At 44.7% G+C, this 15435-nt stretch overlaps 2 protein-coding genes across 12 annotated transcripts in view; one reads left to right on the forward strand and one right to left on the reverse strand.

Moving 5' to 3' along the window:
- Positions 1-991: 991 nt before the first annotated feature.
- On the reverse strand, positions 992-9980 carry pygma (phosphorylase, glycogen, muscle A). The gene is made up of 20 exons (XM_019873254.1): positions 9629-9980; positions 7665-7766; positions 7490-7568; positions 7294-7397; positions 6912-7043; positions 6702-6813; positions 6515-6597; positions 5750-5893; positions 5492-5584; positions 5264-5410; positions 4444-4607; positions 4240-4354; positions 4026-4127; positions 3668-3815; positions 3524-3582; positions 2944-3085; positions 2254-2461; positions 1954-2088; positions 1744-1810; positions 992-1634 (listed from the first exon to the last, which is right to left on the reverse strand). The coding sequence occupies exons 1-20, from the start codon at positions 9869-9871 to the stop codon at positions 1485-1487; spliced, it is 2529 nt and encodes an 842-aa protein (XP_019728813.1). The 5' UTR covers positions 9872-9980; the 3' UTR covers positions 992-1484.
- LOC109517839 (neurexin-2-like) overlaps positions 6984-15435 on the forward strand; it is a 125478-nt gene continuing 117026 nt past the window's right edge. For 10 of the 11 annotated variants that reach the window (XM_019873239.1, XM_019873248.1, XM_019873245.1 and 7 more), the window contains exons 1-2: positions 6984-7080; positions 14234-14321. The gene's annotated coding sequence lies outside the window, so the exon portion shown is untranslated. Of the gene's footprint in view, positions 7081-12965; positions 13134-14233; positions 14322-15435 lie in introns of all 11 variants that reach the window. The other variant, XM_019873241.1, reaches the window with a different exon arrangement.

The following is a 15435-nucleotide window of genomic DNA, read 5'->3' on the forward strand; positions in this document are numbered from 1 at the left end:
CTCGGCATGCTGAATTGCCCTTTTGTTTTCAAAAGGATCTCCTGCTTCATGAGAGTCGCTCTTGTGGAGTGAAGTTCATGGGTGTGACAACATCACTGAAACTTCAACAAAATGTTATCAGAAAATCTCGCAATAACTGTTGGCATGGTTGAATCCTGTCTTCACTGTGGGGGGGTTGCTGCCCACCTATCCAAGGTCCAGTCTTCTGCTGGACTGTGGCCAATCCTCGCACCGGGGCCAGACCAAAACACTGTTTTTATTTTCTGACTCTAAACCTCCTCCGAATATTCATTGAGTATCTTCTATCCAGCATCCCTTCACCAGAGTCCCCAGTGTGCTGGATTGTATCTCGGCTGACTTTGGAGAGGCGTGGTACACCCCGGACCGATTGTCAGCCAATCACAAGGTACGTAGAAACCAACAATCATTTACAATCACTCTCGCACCTCAGGACAATTTCGAGTCCTTCAAGTCTGTTTTGGAATGTGAACGCCACACAGGGGGGAAAAAACATAGCCAGTACGGATTCTAAACAAAGAATCCAAACTTCATATTCAGTGAGAGCGTAGAGGGTAGGGTTATGTTGGTGATTAATATTTTTCCCCAAAGAACTATTTCATAACAATGAAAAAAGCCTGAAAAATAACCCTCTCCATTACATGGAAGTCCTCCTCCAGACAAACCACGACAACCCCCGCCCCATCCCTTTCCACCCTCGTAAACAAACAGTCCAGACTGATGATATCGGCCTAATGTAGGACATTTGGCAAACAAACACGTTTGCATTTATCAGTGATGAGAATAGATCTCATTTTCGCAGCGTGCGTCACCTGAAAACACCGTTCCTGAAATAGCGACTGTCTGCAATGCTGATTAAAATGTAAACTCATGCACATATGTTCTGGATTTGCTGTTTGCAATTCCAAGAATAGGTCGACAACCTCGGGTTTGTCATTATAACCCCCATCTGATCGTAAAACGTCATCCGTAATAAGGTTGTCCGTGTTCTTTATTGCCATCGGTACTGGGATTACAAAACCTCGATGCGTTGAAGGGCAACAGTGAAATGGAAATAACTAAAATAGTCACCCAGGCCGTTATGGCGTTTTGATCATATTTTATTCCGAATGAGTTTGGGTGTGAGTGCCGTTGGGATTTTTGTATTAAAAAAAAACAAAAAAATCACCAGTCAGTTCACAAAGCCCACCGCAAAGCTCCTTGATCAACTTCACAGTAACGAAATTGCATTCTGCGCACCCCTCGAACGTGGCTGCAAGCTGTGCTTTTGTGCACAAATGCAAGAGACGTGAAAAATGTCGCTGAGGGTTTTTGTTTGTGCCGCCGTGAGTCGACGCGCATAGAATTTATTTGAAAATGCGGCTGAACCGTTTGGGATGGACTGAGCACCTGGCATCGCTTCTATCTTGGAAATTAAGACAAGTTCACATTTACGATAATGTTGATGACACCGTCATGCGGGCAGTTTAGAGTAGTTTGTCAGGGTTGGGGAGTTTCTCCAGTGTGGGCTCCATTCCCCAGATCTCACGGGCGTACTGGGCGATGGTGCGGTCACTGGAGAACTTGCCGCATCCGGCAATGTTGTAGATCACCTTCTTGGTCCATTCCTTGGGGTTCTGGAGAGAGGATGATCATCCCATTAGTGGTTAAAAAGCGACCTATTCGTGATGATTTGAATCGAATACTCATTACAATTACAATCGAGGCACATTGCCTTGCACAGACCTTATAAAGCGCGTTCACTTTCTCCTGGCATTTAATATAGTCTTCATAATCAGCGAAGACCTTAAATCTGTGCGGAAAAATAACACAATTAACTCGGCGATGGGAAAAAAAAAATCAGCAGGTACACAATTAGTCTCTGTGGTAATTCTACCAGCATGCGAGTTTCTAGTTCTACGTTAATGGCTGTTTTCGATATGAGATGCTTTTTACCTGTCGTGATTCATCAGCATGTTGACAATTTCTTTGAACAAGTCAGGCTGCTTTGGGGTGAAGAAGCCCCCGGCGATCTGGTCAATGGCTTGTTTCAGCTCAGGCAGGCGATTGTAGTACTCGTGAGCGTGGTATCTATGGGCGGGGCCACATAGAAATAATAACACATATATTATATAGTAATAACACAACCGTGTACTTATTTTGAATTTTCCACAATCCTGTGGGTATGCAGTATATAGTTTCGTATAGTGTCTGGTGTCATTTTAAGATTTGGCCAGATGGGAGTTGACCCTTTACCCTTTCCTGTCCATTTCGTCAACGTCGTCCACCCTCATGCCAAAGATGAAGAGGTTGTCCTCGCCCGCCTCCTCAGCCATCTCCACATTGGCTCCGTCCATGGTTCCGATGGTCAGAGCGCCGTTCAGCATGAACTTCATGTTGCCAGTGCCGGAGGCCTCAGTGCCCGCGGTGGAGATCTGCTCGGAGAGGTCGGCAGCCGGGATGGCTGAAAGATGACAAGAGGTAAGCGCTCGACGACTCTACAGCAAGGGTGTCAATTGTGCTTCAAGTGAAAACTTGATGCTAAGTGGCCCGAACGAATAAAATTGTCACACAGGTGATGTCGATGACAAGAAGTTGATGTTTTCTCTGTGTTTTAAACGCAAAGGGGGGGGGAAAAAAAGATTCTTTTCACAAAACGTTAAGAGCTACTTCAGATCGCGTCGGAAAAACGTGCCGATGCGTGCGTTATACTGTAAGCGCTCAAAGTGATTGTTTGTCAAGGCACAGCAATGTCAGACACCACAATGTATTTTTGTTTACCCTTTTCAAATGCCTCCTGCGGGCCAGATTGAAGCTAATAGCCGGCCGGCTTTGGCCCACCAACCTTATGCTTGATACCACTGCCGACGACCATCTTTGCTGGGCGCCAAAGGAACCACGAGATGTGCAAGGAAAGCAGATGAGAGCAGCTGAGGCGTGAAATACCTTTCTCAGCGAGAGTGACTCTGTAGTTCTCCAAAAAGATGACTTTGAGCCGGTCTCCCACCACAGGATCATTGTTGACCACTTCGCCAATAGCTGTGATCAGACGAATAATCATCTTGGCAGTGTGGTAGCCGGGAGCGGCCTGCAACAAATGACATGTCACGCTAGCTGTGTTTAACCGCTGCAAACAAGCTCTCCCCCATCTCACCCCACCCTGCCGACAATGGGGCCTCAAAGTCGAACACCATCACTTTCATCCGGGACGCTTGTTGACCTCTTCTACCTGATTTTACAACAGCCTCGGAAGCTGCCTTCCCTCAAATCATATTTACTAGGGGGCAATTTTTAACGGAGATTCTTGGGTGGGCATACAACTAAGATTTTTGTGCAATCGCGCAACCTCAGATGGATGACATCATGTTGTTGTGAAGACACAAACTAGTCGAGGTGCAATCAAATGCTTGTTGATTGCAGCCAAGCAGGGCACTCCATTTTTGTCTCCATTTTGTGTCAGCTGACAATGTGCAAACGCCCCAATTTTCCACGACGGGTGAAATTTGGTCGATTCGAAGGCACGTACCTTTCCGCCAATCATGATGGTTCTCGGTGTCCACTGCTTGTTTGGCTCTCTCTTGATTCCTGACAGCGATATGAGGAGATTTTAAGCACCGGAGTGGCCCGACCGAGTCATTCACGTCGGAATGTGAATTGAGTGGCTGTTTACGGTTATAATAGGTGATGATGTGCAGACAGTTCAGGAGCTGCCTCTTGTATTCGTGGATTCTCTTGACCTGAACGTCAAACATGGAATTCGGATTGATCTTGACCTTATAGTGCTCCTCCAAGTGCACGGAAAACTTGAGCTTGTTTTCCTGAAAAATAACAAGGTTGACTTTAGCTCATCTGATAGTTGTAGATGCTGTTGAGCAAAACAATGCCGTAAGAAAAGCGTCAACAAAAGCCGAATCCTCTTAATGACAGGCACCCCTACTGTTGCGGAGACTGTAAAAGTCACATCATGGAGCTTTACAGATTGAGCCCAGAGGAACAAACAGCGATCAAAAAGATGAACTTGACTTCACCTGCTTCACTTTGGCAACATCACGGATGAACGCTTCGTCGTTCACAAACTTGCGCAGACTCTCCAGCTGGTCGAGGTCACGGATGAAGTCCTCTCCAATTCTCTTGATTAGACAAGAACGGAAAAAAAACGACTGATTGCGTGCCACGTCTTTGACGCACAAAGCACGCCGGGATATCGGCGTGAGCTACGTGCGTTTTAAAAACAGCGCTCACCTCGGCGATGACCTCAGCCAGGCCAGGGTTGCACATCACCAGCCAGCGGCGGGGGGTGATGCCGTTCGTCTTGTTCTGGAACTTCTGCGGCTCCATTTCGTAGAAGTCCTTGAAGCTGCGGGGCAGACATAAATCAGGACACGGCGATAATAAAATGCCTCACGGCCGAAGGTGCATGGCCTGCGACGACCGCATCGAACGTACACAGTCGCTTTGAGGATGTCTGAGTGGATCTGGGCCACGCCATTGACTGCGTGCGAGCCGACAATGCACAAATGGGCCATGTTGATCCTCTTTTGTCCTCCTTCTTCAATGAGGGACATGCGGCCCAGACGATCATTGTCGCCGGGGAACCTTGCCGCCACGTTCTGCCAAATAAAAGGGCATTCAATGCAAATTCATAGAATCATTTTCATCGCTGTTTTTGTGCACGGCAGGAGCACGCCCCAACTTTATTTGGAAACGCTGTGAATGTCGCACAGATAAATGAAATTTCATTTCACTTTTCAACTTTAATTCATGGCTTGGCACATTGCTTCCCCAAGCGTCTGTCTGCATCTCGGCAGTGAAACCGGACTGACAGAGAGGACGGATTTGTGAGCCACAGACAGAGGCAGGTCTCAAACCAAGTTATTTCCTGCTGAAATTTTGTGTCTGAAAAATGTTGTCTTCAAGCCATGATCTTTTGAATATATGTGGCTGATGGAAAAAGGGCACGGTGTTTAATTTGGTGGCTTCAGGGCCGCAAAAGAATCAGTCGCATTGACTTCATTCACTGGAGTGGAGAAACAGAGGACCTGCCGTTGGTGCCCCAAAGGTCTGAACTGGGGAATCAAGCCATGTGAAACTGAGACAGCGAATGATTCTTAAGTCTGCAATCTAATTTTCTGAAAACTTACACCCCCCCAGGCCTGCATAATTTTACTCGTGGCTTTAACAAATTCCCCTTGCATTTTATGGTCAAACGGAGCTGCAATGTGCAGAGCAGCACAAATGACAGCAAGTTGCAATATGCGGTACTCACCTCTAGGTGGCGACGATTGATCTCATAGATAATTTCCAAGTGGCGGGGCAACAGATGGGCAAACAGGTCCACTGGCCATCGCTCCAGAGCCTCGGGGAGGACTGTGTGATTGGTGTAGGCACAAGTACGCACGCACACGTCCCAGGCCTATGCGCACGGAAAGATGTGACTTATTTAGAGCGCTTTATGGTTCATTCTGGTGGTAATGAACAAAAAAGCTCAGCTGACCTTATCCCATGGAAGCTTCTCTTCATCAACCAGAACCCTCATCAGCTCAGGAATAGCCATAGCCGGGTGAGTGTCATTCAACTGGATGGCGACCTGAATAAACAAAATGTTGTTCAATGCCATTAGCCAATTCAACAAAACGCGATTCCGCCACAATGCGTTGAACACATTCGACAGAGGCGATTTTAAGCAAACCACAAAGACATACGAATGGGGTGTTTCAATTTGACACAAACATTTTTTTTTTCCTCCCTTCACCTTGTCAGGCAGTTTGCTGAAATCTGTGCGAGCAATCTCCCTGGAGCCAAACTTGGAGACCTTGAAGCGGCGAATGATGTCTTGCAAGGTGGCAGACACCACAAAGTATTCCTGCTTCAGACGCAGCTCCTTGCCCTCAAAGAACTGAGAAAACACACACTTGAGTATGTTTTTGTCCCTTACACGCATCATTTAAAAAAAAAAAAAAAAACATCAAATCATTTATGGCTTTGCATAAAAGAATATTTTGGAGTGAACTTCAACATGACATTTATAAATGAATGACGATCCAAAATTGCATGGCTGAGCATTCTGCAAAGAAATTAGTCTTGTGTCCACATTCGAGCTGAATGAGTCACAATGCACTCACTCGGTTTCATCACTACATTCTTGTCGATTGAAATAGACAAGATAACCCAAAAGCAATGCGTGTTGGCTAAAATAATATTCAAACGGTGCCTACATATTGGGTCAACCGCTTTCTGCCCTCACTTGCTCAGACATATATTGCCCTGACACCGTTTGTAGCTAAAGCTTTGGGGTTATCACGTCAATCCTTCATCTGGAGCCTGTAAGAAGGCGACGCGTGGTGGTCAGGTTTTATGTCAGATTTCAAAGGCCGTGGGAGATGAAGACCCTGCGGCCCTTGCGGTCCAGATTATGGAAATCCATCTTTTAAGATTAACATATGTACTGGAATAGCATGTCATCTGAATTAAAAAAAAAAAAGAAAAAAGAAAAATCTAATTAGCCTTCCTTTCTCACATTGTCATTGGGATACAGCACACGGGAGATGTTCTCCGCCAGGTTACGGTCCAACACAGCCTGAATGTAGCCGCCAACGTTGACTGCACAAAAAAAAAAAAAAAAACAACAAAAACAAGTGAATTTACAAAACCTTCCGAGCGCATTGTTATGTTGCAGCACCATAAACTGTCAGGAAGCCGCATACAGTCTTTAAGGTTAAATTCGCATGGCGCCTTTGCAGACCACAGCCTCATGGTGTTGACGACGTTGTTTCTGTAGCCGGGGACTGGGGTGTCATATGGCAGAGCCAAAACTACCTGCCAACACATCACAGGAAGAGAGAGACCTTTCAGATTCGTAGATTTGACTCCTGATAGCTCTATTAATATTTTTTTTCTTCCCCCCCCCCCCTCACCTGAGTGTCAACCCATTTGACACCGTCTGGCTGATGCTCGGTCCTGCCATAGAACCGCACAGGGCGCATGTACTCGGGACGTGCCTTCTCCCAGGCGTTGCCATAGCGCAGCCAATCATCGGCCTCTTCAACCTTGATAATGACATTGCGAGTGAAAAACACTCATTAGGTGAGTACCTTCCGAGCTGACTCAGACCCAGAAAATGACAAGGACAATCAAGACGAGATAATGATAACACATAATTATAGATATTATTCACTTTATGCCATTAGGTTTCCAAAACCCACATCTGTCTTGAAATAAGACCCAGGAATACACCATACGTTTTGGTTTTTTTTTTTTCTTTCCAAAGAAAACAGGGAGATTACCAATGTTACGAACCTGCCAGCCGTTCATTATTTTCTGATTGAAGATACCAAACTCATAGCGGATACCATAACCGTAGGCAGCCAGGCCAAGGGACGCCATGGAGTCCAGGAAACAGGCTGAAAGGATCGTTCTTCAAAATGTTAGCACTTGGATGGCTGTAATAACCAGTTGAATAACTCAAACGGGTAAAGGTCAGAAAAAAGCACACCGGCTAGACGGCCGAGTCCACCATTTCCCAAACCGGCGTCTTCCTCCATATCCTCCAGTTCCTCCATGTCCAGACCCAACTAAAGATTCCAGAGTGCACACATAGGCTGATATTAAGGAACCCTCTCATAATGTAGAAGCTGGTTTAAAAAAGGATAAAACCGTCGTCCATGCACCTGATATGTGGCTTCATCACAGGCATTTTCCAGTGCGAGGTTCACCATGGTGTTCTGGAGGGTGCGGCCCATGTAGAACTCCAGAGATATGTAGTACAGACGCTGTGTTTAAAAAAATATATATATAGTGAGTATGCATCACCGTTTTACATCAAGTACGACCTAAAAATGCTTCATTCTCCAAGTACGACAATCATGAACGATCTTGGAATTTAGTGAAGTCGTTGAACTGCACTTGAACAGGGATTCTTTTGCATGCCACTAGAGGGAGCCGGTGAGGTGAATCAGTGTTATACAGTTGACCGCCATCATTCGCAGGAGATAGCGACAGGGCCCGAATGGAAATAGGATCATATTTTATACAATATTTATTATAATAGGTTTAACATTTGAATATGCAGGGAATCGCGGAAAAAACATACCACAAACGAGGAAATGTTTGTGCGAATAACACGGGAGGGGAAAAAAATCTGCAAATAGGTGACTGCAAATACTGTAACTCACTGAAAGCAAAAATGCAATCTCCTCTCATATTTGACATCCAGTATCTCGTAAAACACTTATTGCCATCACATTGCATGCATGAGTTATCTTCCACCTGGGCCTGTTTAGTGCTTAACCTTTGCCATTTAAGGTGTTTGATTTTTTGATTTTTATTTTTTTTCTCCCCCTCTTCTGAAATTGAGAAGGCGGAGGCACACTGAAGAGCAAAAGCAGAGGGTAGATGGGAAAGGGACTAGGGGACAAATTGCATTCTGCATTACATAACGGCAACATTTTGGTTTGGCAAAAATAGCTGCTGTGGAGGTCGTTGTAAAGGTCAGCCTGAGAGTGATATTCTTTCCTTGTGGAGTTCAACTCTGGAGCGGTTCGCCAACAGTAGTTGTTGTCATGGAATGAAATACTCATAACAGAATTTAAGACTGCCGGAGTTCAGTTCGGATTTGTTGCACATCTTAGCCGACTTTGATTTTGTCAATTTCCTCAGTTCCTGCTAGTCTAATTGTCCTGGTTGCCTTTTTAACGGATACTTATAAATATCATCAATACATCAAGCGGCTGTCACCGTCACTTTGCAGCACACGAGCTCACAGCTCGGTTCAAGGTTTCTTTTCAAGGAATTCACCTTTGACCTTTCAGTCTGCAGCAGCGAACAAGGTCGATACAGTCGGGAGGGTCGGGTGCTTCAGTGTGAGGTTGCATCCCACCGAGGCTGGATTAAACCTGTTCTAAAAATGTATTCCACTCTTCGAGTAAATGTCACCCTGCTTGGGTGAACACAAAAGGCACTTAAGTGACAGAACAATGACTCTCTTGGATGTAACAAAAGGAGGTGGGAGAGAAAAAAAGAAATCCCGTTTATTCTGCAGAGCGATACATTAAATAGCAAAGAACATTTTTCTCTTCATGTAAATATAATTGATATGGCTTTCACTTGGGAGCCAAACCGCAATTTGCAATTAGGTATGTGACAGTTTACTATTGTAAGTACGGGTTCTCTCTATTGGTGCGTGCCATGCACCTGTATGGAGGCGGCCGTGGGTGGGGGTCGGGGTGGGGGGGTGTAGATATGAAATCCAGTGCCCTTGGAGGCATGTGCTCGTGCGAGACAAGCAGAGGCTGTGTGCTTTATGGTGAGGCGGAATAGGAGCAGAAGGTCACGGAGAGGTTTAATGTTTCAGCACACCGTAAGAATGGAAGCTTAGCAGCAGACTGCTAAGAAGCCCTTGCGAAGTTTAAATGTCATGCCCTGGCATTAGATTGTACCCGGCCTGCTCTTATACAGCTGAGGAATGACAAACCCTTTTGCTTGTATGCAATGAAACGTGCCTGTTATTTATCGGCGGGATTTCCGCTTAAACAAGGTTGGTGTTTACAGCAAATATTTTAGCCCGGTGCATTCAAGACAGGTCGCATGACTTTGGTTCTCAATGATCCACTCGTGTTAGGACTTTTTAACTTACTTTGGGATCTTTCTCATAGTAGTACTGCTGGGTTCGGATCCACCTGCCGATCAAGTGGTCCCGCACAGTGTGGGCCAGAGCAAAGTAGTAATCCCTCCTGGTCGCCACATTTCTGTCTTTAGCCAGCGTGAAGTGGAGGTGCCTGTTGAAATTCTGCTTCAGCTCGCTGACATTATCAACACCGGCCAGGCCTCGCACAGAGATCTGTTTCCTCCTGTCATGGTCGGACAACGGTTTGGACATGGCGGCTCAGGGTTGGCTAGCTGAGACCTCTGGGAGAGAACGTTTCACGTCAAGCAAGCGCCACCAGGCCCAGACACACAGATAGAGAGGCAGCACAAAGCGGGGTTGGGTTCAGCTTTTTAAAGGCGCGACTATAAATATGACAAAGAGGGAGGAACTAGTTTGTAGATGTGGTGAAGGGCGGAGCATACGCCGAGTGACATTTAAATCAAAGGCCTCGCCAACACTCATTCTCATGGATGATGACATTAGAGGAATCGGACCTCACCATTGACTCATCAAATTTATCCTCAGTTGGGAATCGCAATTACTGCAGCGCTTTTACACGTAGTCAAGAACATTCAAGCGACAAGAGGGACAAGTGTAGATGAACGGGAAAATAAAAAGGCTCTGACACAAATTCTTACATATGCCAGCGCATGAACATAAATATTGCACAAGGCGTAAGATAAGTGGTCATAAAACCTTCAGGGAATGCGATTAAAAAAGGCATAAAATTAAATGCAACATAATTCGGGGTTGAGTTACGAGGAAGCATAAAATAGTCCTTTTTGTTTACCGCATGTTAAGAAGAAAAAATTGCAAGTAAAAAATGTTGGGTTTTTTTTTTTTTCCTGTAGCCCTCATCCTTAAATAATGAAGACTCTGGAAAATAATGATACCTAAATATCATTTGTTTACGATTCTGCTCGTCATTAGCCACATTGTTATACCTCCTGAGCTCGGGTAAACTTTTCAAAGGTGTTCCAGCCGGGAGACGTGCCGGTGATGCGGATGTCTGGCAGCTATCGTGGCTAACTCATTTTGCCTCTCGTCATTGGCAGCAATGTCCAAGTTAGCAGATGGTATATTAAATCCCAACCAACGTATTTGTTTTTTATTTATTTATTTATTTATTTTTAGCGGAAGCAAAGCACGGCAAAAAATCCGCCAATTATCGTATTGCTAGGTGATGCTATATTTACAAATTGCCGGATGGCGTTGGAGCCATCTGCGTTGCGGGCAACCATTCCAGACTCGGTGATGACTGACCGTGCTTTTACATCATCAACGTCTTGCTATTGCAGTACTGTAACGAGTCCTCGCTCAGCGGTGATTCAGACTCTGTGTATAGATCGCATTCACTCGACAGCCCGCAGCCATATCAGACTCCAAATCATCTGCAGCCGAGCTACGAAGGCCCGCTCTATTTTGAGTTATTGCACTGGCAAGCCAAACATTCGTAAAGTCTTGACCTTCTATAAATAGTAACTCTGACCCAGTCCCAAAGGCCATGATATTTGAAAGGCATATCTTCGTTAATGTCAGCTGGAGCCAGCAGACAACACCCGCGGATCGCAAGCGCCGCGTCGGAAGACGCCGTTGTCGGCGAGCTGCAAGGCGGCTTTTGGAAATTGGTTTGGCTTGTTATTTTACTGTCAACATGGAGTGGATTTCATTACAAGTTGACAGTAAAAGTACACGGCGGGGGGTAAAATTAACACGTCCTCCCAACCCTTAGCGCACTGGACAAGACATGAGTGACAAAGGGGGATGTTATTTGCCAAGTGCCGCGGCACAAAGGAACAACTCTGGCGGATTGACTCATAAATGTTTTTTTTCTCATGGCAAAGGCTGTCAAAATACAATATTTTATGTGGTTTAATAATCCCCTCCGCGCTGTTACGTTAACGTCCCCGCATAGCCAATGACCCCTGCGACGGAGGAACCGTCACATAACGGATGACGGAGATTGAAGCTGGCGTGTCCCTGATTTGTCCATTATGATGAGCAAATTATGTTCCTACATGTCTACTGGCTGTTCTGTCAAATAGTGCATCAAGCATTTATAGACCACACTCGAGTTTCCGGCCGGATAGGCACGTAGTTTATATTTATCAAGCAGAACCTTTTGACTCGATGATGAAAGCAGCGGATTCGGTTGTTAATAAAGATCAGCGATTAACTCACGACAATCACAGTTATTAGCTCAACCAAGCCGCCGATGGTCGCCGGTGCATTACGATAATCACGGTGTCAATATTTTGCGCGAAAAAAAAACAAAGGAAGCTAATTACTATTCCTGCTTAGGTAATGAAGGACTTTGGGTGAAAGTGGGCAACATACAAGAGATACATGACCTAACCTGCTTCGGCATTTTCATTTTTTTCATGTGACTTGACGCTCCCTTTTTTTATTTTCAGCCCTTAAAATTGAATTGCATTATACTGAGAGGTAATGTTCTGTAAAGCATCATGACCTCATGTAAACAGGTCCAAATATTAGGCAAATTCAGGCATTACAGCCCAGTACAGTTCAAGAACACCCCCCAGCCCCAGCGCCCACCCGAGTCTGAATGAAATGAATCAACACCTTTCTCAACCGGGCTCCATGAAAAGCTCTCTGCACCCACGTATCGTAAATGTATCTGAAAGCTTGTCTCTCACGATAACATGTTACATCTGCAGGGGCGTCCAAATGTTACTTAACAAGAACAATTCACCTTCTTGTCGCCATGTTTTTCAAATCATTTTTTAATAAATTGAATCCAGCAGGTTTTTTTTTTTGTTTTTTTTAAGGGGCACTTCGCAGAAGTGAAAATAAACAATGTGGTGGCTCTTATCGCTGGGTTGCAGCTGTCAAGTCAAATGGCTAGATGGGAGTCAGCACAGTCCTGACACCATTTAAAATGCCACCGGTCAACACGCGGCACCTCCTAAAGGAAAAAAAAAAAAAAGAGCTGTTCTAGTAGGCTTTTTCTGAAATGTGTTTTTGCTTTCTGGACAAAGTCTAAAGGTCTTGTACAAATGCTGACTGCTAATTCAAACGGAATCCGGATTTTGAACTGTTCATTATGGACTTCGACAAAGGGAGAGAAAATTCAAAATAAAGCGCAAAACCAGGCTTTGTCGGGAATAATTTCGAAAGTGAATTATTCACTTTCTCGATTGCTACATTCGAAACTGAATAGAGGACTTTTTTTCCCTTGTAGATGAATATTATTTCAATGTAATGTAATGACATTACAGTCTCGCTGCTGTGTAGGGTTAAAGTGACAATGTGGGCGAAGAATACTAATCATCTCTTTCCTGTTTGTTTTTTTTTCTCCCCCTAGCTGAACTTTGTGACAAGGAATGTTGTTAAATTCATGCCAAGTGATTTAATTACGTTGGCTGCTCTGTGATCAGCACGAAAGAAACACTGTCACCTGGTGGTAAATCTTCACTTGAGTGCAAGCAAGGACGCAAGGACAAGAAGTGGGCAGTTTGCACCTCCGCTGCAGGTAAACAACCAAACTTGCGAGCTTCGCTTTCACGACGAGTTCCTCATCAAAATCGTGTCACAGTCTGGAGAGTTTTGAATCACAATTGTGAATCCACCACAAAACAATTTGCCCGCGCTCTCTGTTGGGGAAACGTTCCCTCGGCCGACGATGCTTTGTTTCACGCCGGTGTCAACCGTTCCCTTCGGTCCTTCTGCTCATTACGTCGCACGTTGTCCCGGCTGTGTCTATCCGTGCGTTTTTGGCTACTAGGGATGTTTGTTTGTGAGAGCGAAGCTTAGAAGTGACTGCCAGTGGACATGAAGCGACAAGGCCCGTTTTTCCGCGCTTTCAACCTGACGCTGCCCAGTGTTCGTTTGAATGTAAATGAACACGGAGTGCTCAACTGCTTTGGCTTTGGTGGAACTTTGCAGTGTGCGTCTGACGCCTGCATTCTTTTAGTTTGAGGACGACCATTAAAATCTCATGCCGTTCACTCTCCGGCGGACCGCTTTAGTTTTGTATGCCGCACGGTATGTTTATATTTACACATAACTTTATTTAGTGATTGAAAATAGCCTCCGTTTGAGACGTGGCTGTATTCTTGTTTTGATTTCTGCAGCTTGTGTACGAAGCCAACTCGTGGCCTAATTGCACCAGGCAGTCAAATCCACTGTGTCTCCTTGGCTTCAAACTGTAGCGACTCCAAGTCCGACAAAATCAAATTCCCAAAGATCAACAAATGAATTTAGGGAGCTCATGCAGCCGCAGCAATTTTTATTTTTTTGCCAGCACAACGCTAAGAGGTAGAGGGGGAATGTAACGTTCTCGCTTTTATGGGGCTGAGAAAGATCACATCCCAAAGGGAGGCAAAACAGGAAAACTGCTGATTGACTGAGCGCAATCATAATTATGTGCACGGAAGTAAAACACAGGCTTGCATTATCTGTACTTTTTGCCGAGGGTTCCGAGTCTGATAGTTCTGCCTGGCCAGTTTCATTTAAAATATATCTGATGTTGTGAAAGGATGCGACGTTGGGCAAGGCCGAGCTTTGATTTGAAATGCCGCTCGGTCTCATTACGACTTTGACAATGGCATTGTACGTTTTGTATGTTTGCAGGGTCGGCTGGCGCGCGTGGCATCCTCAACGGGGAAACTGGTGTGAAAGTTCTTCAGCTTTGCGAAACCTGAATCTCAAAGTTTCAAGGGTAGATGTCGAAACTGATGCTAATACGTTCGCTTGGCTTCTACGAGCATATCAGTGACGGACGACTAAAAACGAGTAGCTTTTGCACAGCAAAGGATCAAATCCCGACATTAAATGTAACATTTGCTAAGCCGTAACTACCGGCGAAATATATCCACATAAACATGGGCTGTCATCTGTGTGCTTAACACTTTTGAACTTTTCAACCTGCCATGCGTTTGTGATGATTTTAATCGAGCAAAAAAAAAAAAAAAAGTCTGATGCTATAATCTGCTTTGAAGCTTTGGAATTTGTGATCATTTTCTTGGAATTTCTAAATGGGAATAAAGAGAACTGCACAAAGTCTGTGCAAAAATACCAGAACCCCCAAAAACAATGTTATTTTAATTGCACGACAAAAAGCCTTTATAATATTAAATATGACAAATATACATAAAAAAAAATTTTCAAGTCTGCATTTTTAGATGAGACCGCAAAAGTGTTCTCCCCCATTTACGCACTCAGGCTGAATTGTTTTTCTAAGAAAAAAAAAAGGAAAATACATTTGAGCACATACATAATTCATACGTCATCCTCAAATACAAGATAGCTTTGACTTTATCTCTCGCAGGGAAGGCTCGGCCCCTTAAAAGCACACCTCGGAAGGCTTTAGGGGGTTGCGCTGTCACTTGAAAGGTAAAATATTCTCCCCCCCCCAAAAAAAAAAATATCTCAACCTGCGTTACGCTAATGTTTGGTTTTTTTTTTTTGTGTTCTTGCATCATTTTCCATCCTTCATCTACTTGTGTTCTTTTCAGACTGGATTTCGTTATCGTCTGGGTTTTCATGGCCGATTTGATATCAATCTGATGCAGTACAACCGGATGCCTGTTCTCATGCATTCCAGTCAGGAAATGTGTGACAGGGATAGATGGGACTGAACCGAATATTTCCAGTTGCAGACTTCGTAATTGCCTGTCAAGTGTCTTCCTACCAAGTCCACATCGACTCGTGCCACCTTCCTATTTTGTGGCATTGACATATAAACTCACCGAACACCTAAACAATGTAATAAGAGTCAATACGTGAGCAGAATCAAAATCCTGCCTTTATAAAATAAAAAGAGCGCTCAAAGG

This window comes from Hippocampus comes, unplaced genomic scaffold (assembly GCF_001891065.2).
Source record: "Hippocampus comes isolate QL1 unplaced genomic scaffold, H_comes_QL1_v1.1 scaffold59, whole genome shotgun sequence".
NCBI classification, from domain to species: Eukaryota; Metazoa; Chordata; class Actinopteri; order Syngnathiformes; family Syngnathidae; genus Hippocampus; species Hippocampus comes.

What these genes read in the sequence shown, in the direction of transcription:
- pygma (XM_019873254.1), bottom strand. Translation starts at nt 9,871, where the DNA reads ATGTCCAAACCGTTGTCCGACCATGACAGGAGGAAACAGATCTCTGTG. An exon ending in GACATCCTCAAAGCGACTGT is followed by an intron (nt 4,355 to 4,443) that starts GTACGTTCGATG and finishes TCTGCCCCGCAG; the next exon opens with CTTCAAGGACTTCTACGAAA. An exon ending in CCATCATGATTGGCGGAAAG is followed by an intron (nt 3,086 to 3,523) that starts GTACGTGCCTTC and finishes CATTTGTTGCAG; the next exon opens with GCCGCTCCCGGCTACCACAC.